General features: G+C 36.9%; 1 protein-coding gene across 1 annotated transcript; it reads right to left on the bottom strand.

Annotated features, from left to right (window-relative positions):
- Positions 1–663: 663 nt before the first annotated feature.
- Positions 664–13011, bottom strand: rcor3 (REST corepressor 3). Its single transcript, XM_084116745.1, has 12 exons — positions 12749–13011; positions 12592–12648; positions 11643–11720; positions 11475–11527; positions 11234–11395; positions 10442–10566; positions 10278–10356; positions 8546–8764; positions 6626–6703; positions 5084–5141; positions 4764–5005; positions 664–2315 (listed from the first exon to the last, which is right to left on the bottom strand). Exons 1-12 carry the CDS (start codon positions 12870–12872, stop codon positions 1974–1976), a joined length of 1617 nt encoding a protein of 538 aa, XP_083972871.1. The 5' UTR covers positions 12873–13011; the 3' UTR covers positions 664–1973.
- Between the last annotated feature and the right edge of the window lie 1324 nt (positions 13012–14335).

The raw sequence follows: 14335 nt of genomic DNA, 5'->3' as shown, positions 1-14335 counted from the left end.
TAGTGATTCATTATATTTTCTTACTTGTTAAGAGCACTTTGATGGCAAGATAATCTGGCAAAGAATCAGGACAGGTGATTTCTGTCATCCTGTAGCACCAAATATTAAAATATGAAACAACATAACATGACAATCACAAACACAGAAGAACAACAAGATGCCAGGCGAACCCCACGTTTAAAGAGGTTCGCCGGTACACCGCAGATACAACAAGGAAAAGTGCCGAGACAGAACACAATATTTTAAAGACTTGAAGGTTGTTTCGGTAGTTCACCCAAAAATGCCCATTAATTTACTGACCCTGAGGCCGTCCTAGGTGTTTATGACATTCTTCCTTCAGACGAATACGATCTGAGTTATATATAAAAAATAAAATAAAAAAATAAATAAAAAAAAGTCCTGGCTCTTCCAAGCTTTATAATGGCAGTGAATGGGCACTGTTTTTTTAAGTCCATAAAAGCACATCCATCGATGATTAAAGTGCTCCACAGGCTCCGGGGGTTAATAAAGGCCTTCTGAAGTGAAGCGTTGCGTTCGTGTAAGAAAAATATCCATATTTTATCGACTAAAGAAACACTTTATGACAATGTATGTACGTCACGTACGATGTAGTAGTAGGTTCAAACAAACAAACTCAAGCTCCTCCCACATTTCTCTTTTATTAACACTGGAGCTTTTATTTCACCTTTATTAACCCTGGAGCCTGTGGAGCACTTTTATGATGGATAGATGCACTTTTATGATGGATAGATGTACTTTTATGATGGATAGATGCACTTTTATGATGGATAGATGCACTTTTATGATGGATAGATGTACTTTTATGATGGATAGATGCACTTTTATGATGGATAGATGCACTTTTATGATGGATAGATGCACTTTTATGATGGATAGATGTACTTTTATCTGCACTTTTATGATGGATAGATGCATTTTTATGATGGATAGATGCACTTTTATGATGGATAGATGCACTTTTATGATGGATAGATGCGCACTTTTATGATGGATAGATACGCACTTTTATGATGGATAGATGCGCACTTTTATGATGGATAGATGCGCACTTTTATGATGGATAGATGCGCACTTTTATGATGGATAGATGCACTTTTATGATGGATAGATGCACTTTTATGATGGATAGATGCACTTTTATGATGGATAGATGTACTTTTATCTGCACTTTTATGATGGATAGATGCATTTTTATGATGGATAGATGCACTTTTATGATGGATAGATGCACTTTTATGATGGATAGATGCGCACTTTTATGATGGATAGATACGCACTTTTATGATGGATAGATGCGCACTTTTATGATGGATAGATGCGCACTTTTATGATGGATAGATGCGCACTTTTATGATGGATAGATGCACTTTTATGATGGATAGATGCACTTTTATGATGGATAGATGCACTTTTATCATGGATAGATGCACTTTTATGATGGATAGATGCACTTTTATGATGGATAGATGCACTTTTATCTGCACTTTTATGATGGATAGATGCGCACTTTTATGATGGATAGATGCGCACTTTTATGATGGATAGATGCACTTTTATCACGGATAGATGCACTTTTATCACGGATAGATGGACTTTCAAAAAATATACAGCCGATCACTGCCATTACAAAGCTTGGAAGAGCCAGGACATTTTTTAATATAACTCCGATTGTATTCGTCTGAAAGAAGAAAGTCATATACACCTAAGATTACTTCAGGGTGAGTAAATCATGGGCTAACTTTCTTAATTTTTGGGTGAACTATAGGTTTAAAGTACAACATGATTACAACATGATTACAAAACCTAAAATCAAAAAGAAAATCAGTTCAAATAAATAGACAGTTACATAACTAATATATACAGTTTAAAACAATCCTCTTTTTCTAGTATTCACAATGAGCACTGCTAGCTAGCGGGTACCTTCCCTGCACCGCCACAGGTGTATAACCAGGTCAGTGTAGCGAGGAGGAGGAGGGCGTCTCCAGCAGAGAGGGCGGCGGCGGCCCCGGCGCAGGGACTGGGACGGGCGCGGCCGGCCTGGGGTTGAGGCGGGGGGGCAGGGGCGCGGAGGGCCGGATGAGGGGGGGCGGCTGGTGCAGGGCGGGGCGGGGCTGCAGGAACCGGGCCTGTTGCTGCAGGGGCGGAGGCTGGCGGTGTAACGCCGGGGTGGCGGGGAGAGAGGGACGCAGGAGAGGCGGAGGCTGGTGGAGCGAGGCCGGCAGAGATGATGAAGATGATGATGATGATGATGATGTGGCTACAGGAGACGGGCCCGAGGCCGGGGTCACCTGACCCTAATCGTGAGAGAAGGTTGAAGAGAAGACAAGGTTTTACGAAGAGCACAACCACAAAAGATCAGTTTAATCCAAAACAACTCATCTTGGTTATTAAAGGAGTCGTTCAGTCAAACATGTGACATTTGGCAACACTTCACAATAAGGTTCATTAGTTAGCATGAACTAATAATGAACTGCACTTATACAGCATTTATTACTCGTTGTTAATGTTAATTTCAACATTTACTAATACTTAATTAAAATCTTGTTAACATTAATAATAATTAATACACTGTGAACAACAATGAATGACAATTTTTATTGACTAACGTCAACAAAGATGAATAAATACTGTAACAAATGTATTGCTCATTGTTAGTTCATGTTAGTTAATACATTAACTAATGAACCATATTGTAAAGGGTTACCTGACATTTTAAAGCCCACTGTACTTTTGATACACAATTTCTAAGGCTTCTAAATTAGCAATAGGATCAAAACTTTGCCTGTAAAACCTGTTGCACACAATCTACTACGTGCCTTCTGTCATCTGATTATCATCTGTCATCATCAGTTTAGACTTTTTAGCAAGTAAAAGGTCTATTAGCATAAAGCCTCGTGCACACCGGGACGATTATCGCGCGCGTTCTTATTGCCAGCGTTTATCAAGACGTCTTTGTGTTCAAGCGATTTTCACTGGCGATGCGCCGAGTGAACGTGCGCATACATACATTGGCGCCCTTTGTTTAGTCACGAGGAGTTAAACGTTGACGATAAGCGCGCGCGATAATCGTCCCCGTGCACAGGCCTTAATTCTAAAACATTACTACCTTCATTTTCGTGCTTCATATGCAATTTGGTGCAGATGCTGATATTTATAAGATAAAATTCTGATGCTTGATAAAGTACGTTTTTGCTCAGTTTGGGCGTCTGAATAAAACTGAAGTGTTTTTTTCATCCGTATTCTCACTATATCAAACTATATGAGCCATAAATGTTTATATAGTTTGATATAAAAAAAAAGAAAAAGATTAGTCTTACTCTTATTTCATCAGTCAGGCTTCACAGGGTTAATCATTACTAGGGCTGGGCAAGAAAAATCAATTTCTCAATTAATGTTTTTTTAAATATGTTTTAGGTTCTCAAAAGCCACGAATCAATATTTTTGCGTATTTATTTCCGTAAGCGTTGAACATAATATTTGACTGACGTTAATCTTGTAGCTAGTCTTCTCCACTAGACGTCATCCTCTTATTTAAGGATTAAATGAACGTAAACCGTAGAGAAAGATCCATGCAGCACTTAAAGTGACAGCAGCCTAATATTCCTGCTGTCTTTAATGTTAATCAAACTACAAAAGAAAGAAATCTCTCCCTGTTCTTCTCTGAATAACTGTTTTGTAAGTTTAATTAGGCCTGTTACAATCACTACTTTCTGTGGTGCAATATATTGTCCCTGAAATAATAGTGATAAACAATATTATTGTCAATAATTCTTAAGAATATTTAGATACTGGAAATGCGGTCAAAAAAATAAATATCCTAAATGAATAAAAAACCTTGAAAAAAGAAACTAAAAGTGCACAAGTAGAAAAAAAAAACACCTGCAAATGCACAGAAGGGACTTATATGGATTTTTCCCTGACCTTCTTGCCTCTGTAAAGTAAGGGTGCACACTATTGCTGAAAAACACAAACACTACTTAGTCAGATGTTCATATGAGCAAAGTCACAGATGCCTCGACAGGCCAAATCTGCTGATAAAACGGTGTTTCTAGAGGCGTGTTTAAATTATTATTATTTACTTCTTATAATTTGAGCACCGCATGATTACGACGCCATTATAATGCAAAAGACGGTCAAACGTCCGTTTACATAGAAAAAAAAAAAAATGGGAAAAACACACAGTGGACTGGAAAAAATCCACAATATATCGCGTCAACAACATATATCGTGAGATCAGTTGATATATTGATTATCGCGACAGGTTTAAGTTGAATAAGGATTAACCTTTATTAAATTTGTACAGTGAAGATTATATGCAGCGTTATTTTACATTGATTACATTTCAGTACCTGAAAACTACTGTTAGACCCACCTGAGAAACCTTTAAAAGCTGTTTATTTCATTTGTACCTTTGCTCTAGTGTATTTATTTATTTGTGCTATTGCTTGTAGTCTAATTATTTGTTCTTTATTTAAAATGACTGTTTACTTGTCTTTAATAATCTCTGAAATTTACATTAGATAGCAGGTTTAGCTGTGGTATCGAAACTGGAATTTCACTGGTGTCATAACCTAATTTATTACAATAAAAGGACTCGTGGGTAAAAAAAAATAAAACACATTTTATATTTATTTAGGCTATAACTTTTTTTGTGGTGGTGCCAGAGAAAACGTGGTTCATTGAATAAAAAATAAATAAAATAATGATATTTTGATGGATGGATCCCCAGCCCTAACCCTCACCTCTTCCTCTTCCTCATCTGTGCTCTTCCCTGAGGAGGTGTTGCTGTTTTTCCCATCCTCTCCAGAATTGGCTCCATCTCCGTTGGGAGTGCGCGTTCCCTGTTCCGCCTCCCATTCCTGAAGCACCTCGTCCAAGTTAAACCGCCGCCGATAGTTCACAAAGAAGTTCTTTACCTGTCCCACTGTTTTATTCCCAATGACGTCAGCAATAGCCTGGAAGTCCTTCCCATATTTTCGTACTCCTGGTTGAATGGTGCAAAAAAGGATGTCATGAATGACAGGAACAGTTGTGAAACGGATACGGTTTTCGGTTTAAGTACCTTGTACTGCCAAGAGCTGCTCGTCTGTCGTCCAGCGGGCGTTGATCTTCTGGGTGCACTGGAACAACCACAATACTGTTGTTAAACCGTTGGGGACACTTAATATTCAACAATATTATTGATCTGCACTGTTATATGAGAACTAAACTGAGCTGGACGATGACATTTTTTGCAGAACTGCTTGAACCAATGAACCAATTTAATAATTGATGCTCTTTACAACTGAACTGAATCAACACTAAACTCACTTCAGCTGAAATACATAAAGTCCCTGTTATCACTGTAAAGCTGCTTTAAAAGTCAAGTCACCTTCATTTATACAGCGCTTTTAACAATATGGACCGTTTCAAAGCAGCTTTACAGTGATAATAGGAGATTACAGTAACAGAGATTGTTTTGGCTTTACAGCAGCTCTAGAATAAAGTTATTGTCCAGATAAAGTTAGTTTTGATCGATTCATTTCTGTTGCAAAGATCATTAGTTCATTAGTCAAACAATCTGTATTGTACATAGAAAATGCTATAGAAAAAAGATGACTCATCGTATATTAACATGCAAGCAAAACCGGACATACAGTACCAGTCAAAAGTTTGGAAACATTACTATTTTTAATGCTTTTGAAAGAAGTCTCTTATGCTCATCAAGCCTGCAGTTAAAAACAAAAAAAAAACAAAAAAAAACAGTAATATTATGAAATATTATTACAATTTAAAATAATGGTTCTCTATTTTAATATACTTTAAAATGTAATTTATTTTTGTGATGCAAAGCTGAATTTTCATCAGCAAGTACTCCAGTCTTTGGTGTCTTATGATCCTTCAGAAATCATTCTAATATGATGATTTGATACTCAGTTATTATCAATGATGGAAACAGTTGTGCTGTTTAATATATTTTTTTGGAATACTTTTTTCAGGATTCATTGATGAGTAAAACGTTAACAGCATTTATTCATAAAAACAGCATTTATTCAAAATAAAAACATTTCTAACAATATAAATCGTTACCATCACCTTTTATCAATTTAACGCATCCTTGTAGAATTAAAGTACTAATTTCTTTAAAAAAAAATAGTTATTGTTTCCAAACTTTTGAACGGTAGTGTATATTGTTACAAAAGATTTCTATTCTAAATAAATACAGTTCTTTTTAACTTTTTATTCATCAAATAATCCTGAAAAAAGTATCTCAGGTTATAAAAAAAATATTAAGCAGCACAACTGTTTCCAACATTGATCATAAATCAGCATATTAGAATGATTTCTGAAGGATCATAAGACACCAAAGACTGGAGTACTTGCTGATGAAAATTCAGCTTTGCATCACAAAAATAAATTACATTTTAAAGTACATTAAAAAAGAGAACCATTATTTTAAATTGTAATAATATTTCATAATATTACTGTTTTTTTTGGTTTTTTTTGTTTTTAACTGCAGGCTTGATGAGCATAAGAGACTTCTTTCAAAAGCATTAAAAATAGTAGTGTTTCCAAACTTTTGACTGGTACTGTATTTCAGATTGAAGTGCGCATAAGTAACTACCTCAGGCAGTCTGAATTCATCAATGCCATCTTCAATCTTCTGTTTGAGTCCGCTGTTTAACTGCTTGGCATTCTGGACCTAAAGAAAACCAGGGAAAATGTGAGGAGGAAAGAAGACGTCTAAAATCTTTGACTAAAGGCTTTGACTGTCATTTACTAATTCTGTAATTCACTTTACAATAAGGTTCATTAGTTCATTATAATAGTTAACATGAACTAATAATGAACTGCACTTATACAGCATTTATTAATCTTTGTTAAAGGGATACTTCACCTCTGGAAAGATGAATGTGTATTTAAATTGGGTCATTTATGTAGAAGAAATGTGAAATTATTTTTGAATTTGGAGCTTTCTAGACTGAGAAAAGCCAGATAATGTATTTTTGGCTCATGTGGATGAAAGACAACAACATTCACCAATCGGAATGAATCCAGTTAGATTGAAACAAAAGGTGTGCATGTAAACAATGAATGGCGACCGTAGAAAGCAAAGCCGAATCCCGGACAGTTTGGACGATCTCGACGGCTGGACATGCAGGTTTCTGCCGGTGAAATCAAACGCACTGGCACTGATCTGTGATAGGTCTGTTAGCGCATTAGGTCCCTATGGGCGGGTTTGAAAGGGTGGGAACTAGTGCTTGTAGTCTCAACAGAAATCCCCCCCTCTTACACTTCCTCCGACAATGACGCAAAATGACGATTTTTGCGTCATTGTAGGAGGAAGTGTAAAGAGGTAAATACGGATTTCTCCCGTCTCAGGGGAAAATGAGAAAATGTTGCACGACCATTCTTTTTTTTTTTTTTTTTGCCACCACCCCCCCTCTTCGGAGGACAACTTTATTGTTTAATAAAGCAAATTATATACACAATATATTACAATACTGACAACAGATTTATATACAGTGATTAACCATTCAACCAGTTTAGTGAGACCCTGGGTACATGAGGGGAGGGGGGATTATAACACCACGAACAGACTGTAACACGTAACATATAAGACATGACAAGGTGACAGACAGACAACAGAGGGACAAGACAGTTGACAAACACAAAAACGTATTATTATTGATTGAGTAGAATAATCTTAAGCAAATTCTATTTGTTACTCAGATTTATATTAGTTGGTCATGGCTAGGGTGTTTGAGGGGAAAAGGGTTTGGAAACATGTTATGCATAGGTGTGGATACTGTATGCCTATGTGGATGTATGAAGTGATAGCTGCAAGGGCAAAAGCAAAAGTGAAAAGAAAGAATATATAAACTTACATAATGGAAGTAGTGAGGTATATATCTGGTAATGTACATTTGGCTTGTAGTTATGTTTGTGTGGTATTAAGAAATGTATTAAGAAATGTCAAAAATGGGGACCAGGTGTCTTCAAAGGCTGATGTTTGCTTCCTTCTGTGTGCATTGTGTTTTTCCATTGAAATGTATTCTGAGATTAAATTTGTCCAGTGTTTGATGTGGCAAGATTTTTTTGATTTCCAGTTTTGGAGAACTACTTTCTTAGCGACAGCTAGAGAGATGAGCAACGGATTCCTGTATTTTTGCGGGATATGGATTTCGGAAAAGTCGCCTATGAGACAAAGTGTTGGTGATGATGGGATTCTATGGCTCAGGATAGTGGACAGTGTCTCAGTGACTGTAATCCAAAAAGAGTGAACTGGTTGGCAATGCCACATGGCGTGCAACGACCATTCAATAGTATGACTGGGTTTCTAACATTGCAAAGCTTAATGCAAATGGGTGGAGTGTTCCTTTAATGTTAATTTCAACATTTACTAATACTTTATTAAAATCTTGTTAACATTAGTTAATGCACCGTGAACTAACATGAACAAATGTATTGCTCATGGTTAGTTCATGATATTTAACTAATGAGCCCTACTGTAAAGTGTTAGCAGTGATTGTGAGGCGCGCACCTGTCGTTTGAGGGACACGAGCTCGGTGTCGAGCTGCCGCAGGACTGAGCTGGCCGCGCTGGAGCTGCAGGAGATCGCCACCACGTCCTCCTGCGTGAGGAACATGCCTTTGGGCGGCCGGCACTTGGAGCGCTGGCTGTGGTGCCGGTGCTGCAGCGTCTGGTGCTCTCGCCGGCCCAAACCCATTTTAGAGCTCAGCGTCTGAGGCTCTGGTTGACTCTGTCGGGGGGGAATCACATTACTAGGGGTGTAACAGTACCCTCATTTTTTTTTACTGTTGATTAAAATGCAAAATTTGGCATTTCATTGTGTGTAAATGAATAGTCTTGGACTTGGTGCTGGAACCCAAAGCACAGGACAATGGAGACACCAGAATAACAATATTCATGAGTTATTTTAGACAAACATTCTTGCACTCTGTCACTGACTAGATATATTTAAAATAATGTAGGCCACTTTTTACTGGTAACATCAGAAATTTGGCATTATCAGGCCCACAGATATTCCCCCAGCGCATTATTATACATTATATTCAACATTATATATAGTAGTTTAATGTAGTACTGACACTAAAACTCTGAAAACACAGTAATTTATTTTGGGTGAACTATCCACAATACAGTCACTGTCCACGATACATATTGTTGCATTTTTGTATTGCGATATATTGTGACACAATATATTGTTACACCCAAACAAATGCCACAATTTTGACATAGATACCATGGGGAAAAACTGTCATATAGATATATTTTATATTATCTCATAATTTGTCAGCCGGTATATTAGGCTGCTGTCACTTTAAGAGCTGACGCATGGGTTCATTATACTGTTTTATATGGCAATATACTTGTGTTTATGTGCACACACTTTGGGTGTGAGCACAAAGTCTGCGGGATTGAGTAAAATTATGCTCAATACACACAATCCCGCACCGAAATTCAAGCCCTGTAACATCAACAATATTCATCAGGAGCAAATTAATATATCTAGTTCAACAAAAAAACTCTAGAGGGCACCGGCTGATGCTCCTTTAAATGCAATCACATCACTAACGCATGGCACAAGCTGACTGGCCTCTGCTGATCCTTGGATTCAGACATCCAAATAATCTGGTTCAGTGTTTGCTATGGGCTAGTCCTGCAGAGTTCCTCTGAACCCCCCCTCATCCCCTGCCTAGATCCACCGAGACCAAATACATTAACATTGCCATATTCAATAACATGTTAAAGGGGTGGTTGATTATGATTTCACTTTTTTAACTTTAGTTAGTGTGTAATGTTGCTGTTTGAGCATAAACAACATCTGCAAAGTTACAACGCTCAAAGTTCAAAGAAATAGCTTTTTAAGGACTACAACAAACGGCTGGTAGAGACTACAGGACATTCCTCCCGGGTTAGTGACATCACTAACCCTAAAATTTACATAAACCCCGCCCCCTCAACACGATTTGTAGATGATCAAGACAGAATATGCTAATCGATGATTAGAAGATAGTTAAGTCCACATCAGCTGCAGAAATTTAAGCATAAACAAAAAAAGGTTTTAAAATTTTCAGGACACAAGCTGTTGTAGCTCCGCCCCCTGTGCCGGGAGCAGCAGCTCATTTGCATTTAAAGGGACAGACACAAAAACAGTGTATTTTTGCTCACCCTCAAAAAGAGCATTATACCACCCCTTTAAAACTATTTCGAGAGTTGTCATGATTGAGATGTTATCATAATGACATTACCTCCTTCTTTGCCTCTTTCGTAGGGTCATAATCACTGTCATTGGCCTCAATGGGGTTGGCCTCTTCCATCTCTTCCTCACTAATACATCAAATACAAAAATAAGTGAGTCCCTGAAACATTAGAAAGGCTAAAAACTAAATGCTGAGCTCAAAGAATGAATGACCTTTCATCTTGATTATTCCGGTTTGCCAGCTTTCGCGCTTGCCGGTCCATTAGACTTGTCCGGGACCGTGTTTTTTTCCAGGAATAGTAGTACTTCACGAGGCTGGATATGGATTTGTCCGGCAACTACAATCAAGTATCAAATTCTAGAATTAATGATGAAAAAAGGCAAATAACGATGGTTGCCACTTCCTATGAAGTGACATCTCGAGACTTCAATAGGGTGAATCTCATAAAACACATTTAATCCCAAAATAAATTATACTTTGCAGTAAGTAATGCATTAGTAATATATAATAAGTTATACATTTTTACAAATTAAATTTTGCATTGTAATAATAATTAAGCACATGACCTCTTGATGCAAAAACAAGACTTTCACCTATACAATTTTCACATATAAAGCAACAAAAAAAATTGTATTGCCAGATATTTAAACATAATGGCAGTAATTATCGTACTGCCTTCTAAATTATGCTAATTTAAATTAAACGGTAAATGCATTTTAGTAACCTAATAAAATAATATGAAATGTCACTCTATTACAATATCAAGAACATAATGAGAATCATTTAAAACCTGGATGAATTTTAATGAGAACATTTGATTTAAAAATTTGTTATAAAATATATATCAATGCAAAAAGTTTGTTTTCTTTATCCAAATTGTGATTTATTATCTCTCTCTTTTTGATTTTGAGATTAAATGTGGTCTAGACATGTTAATAATGAGATTAACCCTCTTAGTTTCAAGACATGCCACTGTTCCCGCAGGAATCCCGGCAGCGACTCACCATCTGCTGGATCCTATGGAAGCTCTTCCCGTGAAAACTGAACGCCTGTTCAAACAACACCTTGTCCTCCACCGTCCACTCATCAGGGAAGGGGGTGAAGTTGGGGAGATCAGCGAGTGACTTCTCAATGTTGTGTTTATGCCAGAAGAGCATGCCGAGAGCCTGCGGATCACAGAAGAGGAGCATCCTTACGCCATCCTTGACAACAGAGACCTTTGACCTCAGTGTTCTCGCAGCTTACCTGCTCAACATTGTATCCGTGCTTTTCTTTCGCGATTGCAATGTACTCGTCCACTGTGGGGGGGAATGCATTACAGACACAAACCGCATTATTCACAATATAAATATGAAAGTATTTTTCACAATAAAAACATGTAAATGACAAAAAAAGGAAGTTGCAAAAACTTACATTTCGAATCAACTATTGTGTGATATGGAGACCAAACCAACATGCCACCATTGTCTTTATCACTGTATTTTGTGGAACCTACAAAATACCAACACAAAAAGTATGTATTACATGTCAAAAAAATCATTCTAATGTCATTAAATTGTTTAAAATGTAAAAAATTCTTACTTAAACTGAATGTACTATTGAAAACAACAAATGCAATGTTTGCATTTCATTATTCATTAATAAAATGTTTGCATTTCATTATATATTCAGCATTTGTAGTAGTCATTTGTAAACATTGTTAATTAAACAAAAAACTTCAACTAAGTCACTAAATTTGTTCAAAACAACGTCAATAAACAGCAACTTCTTGTGTGAGAATTTTAATTGGTAATTTCTGTCCTGTCAGAACTGTTAATGCGAGTTTAGTTTTACCAGTGTTTATTAAAAAGGTAGTAAGTGTTGCATTTTACAGCAAGTATTTGAGGGTTAAATTCGCTCCCATTTCCAATTCTGCGTCCTATTTGCTAGATTCAGGAATGAAATAGGAATTTAATAGGATTCTCAGTTCAGTTCTGAATGGCACACAACATTGCTACTTTAACAACTCAGCAACTTTTAGGCGTTAACTTATTTCCTGATTAAATATGTGGTTTATAAATTAACACATAAACAGCATATACCCGTGCCTCACATTCATTCATTTGTCAAAGTTACTGGGTATATTAGCTAATAAGTGGCTAAGCGAGGATGCTAACATCATTTCACAAAAAGCTTTTTATGATTATAAAATCATTCAATAATATTAAAAAAACGATTTAAAGGATTATTATTGACCATTCGATGCTTAAAATACCCCAAAGCGACTTTTTGTACATTCATTATATAACAAATTATTAAAGGTGTACCGAGGCTACCACAGTCCGTCAGGTTCTTAAAGGCGGAATGCAGAGTTTATTCCTACCTGGATCAAATTCAGGAATATTAGCTTGATAATCTGATCCCACACGCATGCCCACATCTGAAAACAAGAACCATTGTGTGAGGTTTCGAATTTATCAAACTGCTTGTGTTATATCAATATGCATAAACAACCTCCGCAGGGGTGTTTGAGGCTATACCGTGCTCGTCGTCACTGCCGCTCTCGTCGGAAAAATGTCCGTTCGAGGCGTTAGACGGGCTTTTCGTCCCGTTCGAGCGACCCTTCCCCAGATACTCCGAGCCTTTGTCCATCATCCCCGGCATAGTCGCGATGCGTGTGATTATTTAGAGCAGAAATGAAATATGTCAACAGTCCAGCATTTATTCTCGCTCTCTCTGTGTCCTGCGCGTGTCTGCGCAGCCGCGCCGCTGTGCGCTCCTGTGTGTATCCCTCCGCTCGATCGCGCGCGTGTTCCCTCAGCTCCACTGCATATCTCTACACCGCTAACAGCTCTTCTGGGGTTTCATCGAATGTTCAAAGTAAATGTACAGGTTTGCGTGATTTTAGTTCTTTGTTCATCGATAAATTAAGTGTCCGGGTCTAATTTTCCACGCGGAAGGAAGTGTTGCGCATGTAAACAAAGGCGAAACGCGGCTCGTGTGTGCGCCACTGTTGCATCAGTTATTTTTTTATTGTAAGCATGTTTTAATTTTTCCTTTCAAATGTGTCCAAATATATATGTATATATATATATATATATATATATATATATATATATATATATATATATATATATATAGATAGATATGCATTTAATATATTTATGCACTGCGTATGAAATGTTTATCTCGTAATGAATATTAGTTGTTTTTATTTGCAACGAAAATGAATGGCAATTAATGGTGTTGGTTATTAATAAACGCTTCTGTTTTAAAGTGTAAATCCATGTCTTATTGATTTGCAGTTACACGTGACATAGGCATGTACTCAACCGTTTACAGATTAGGATTTAGATACCTTTCATTTCAATCAGAAGGTGATTTATAATCCGATGAGTATTATGCTTATGTCACGCCCCTTGCGAAAATTAATCTTGGTTTTTCTACAAAAAAAATGTTATTCTGCTACACTAACCATAGTTTAACCACGGTATTATAGTAAAACTGTGGTTATACAAATGGTAATCAATGCCAAAAAACATATTTACTACACTTTTACTATAAAACCCTGGTTAATTTTCATAATATTTACTGCCTGGAGTGGCATAAGGTAGATTACTTTGATTTAGTCCACTGTGAATTCATTTCAAACAGATGTTTTTAAAGTTTATAGGTATAAAAGCAAATGGGACGTGTTTTACTGTACTGTTGGGCCTATTAAAGGTGGTGTTTTAAAAAAAGTATGAAAAACAAACAAAATATTGCTACTACCTGACATGTCTCAGACTGGAAATTGTGTTTTACAGCGTTGCGCACTATAGCCAATCACACACGACTCTGTTGAGCTCATGAATGAAACGGCCAATCAGAGGTGTGGGATTATAATCGCTGAAGAGTTGTGTCCAGTGCGCTCTCGCGACACTCTCATCATAAACATGAACAGATTTGGTCATTGTGCTCTTGAGAGTTGAAACTAATATAAATAGGTTTTTCTATTTACAAGTAATTTTAGCAGTAGCCAATCACAAACATATCTGATGATTTCTTGGCCAATCAGACGTGTTTAAGTTAGACTCCCCTCAACGGTGCTGAGATCTCTCAAATCCTCCCGTTATAATTTAACTTGT

Source organism: Abramis brama (assembly GCF_963993115.1).
Source record: "Abramis brama genome assembly, chromosome: 6".
Lineage (NCBI taxonomy): Eukaryota > Metazoa > Chordata > Actinopteri > Cypriniformes > Leuciscidae > Abramis > Abramis brama.
The sequence above is the reverse complement of the archived record's forward strand: the minus strand, read 5'-3'. Positions and strand labels throughout refer to the sequence as shown.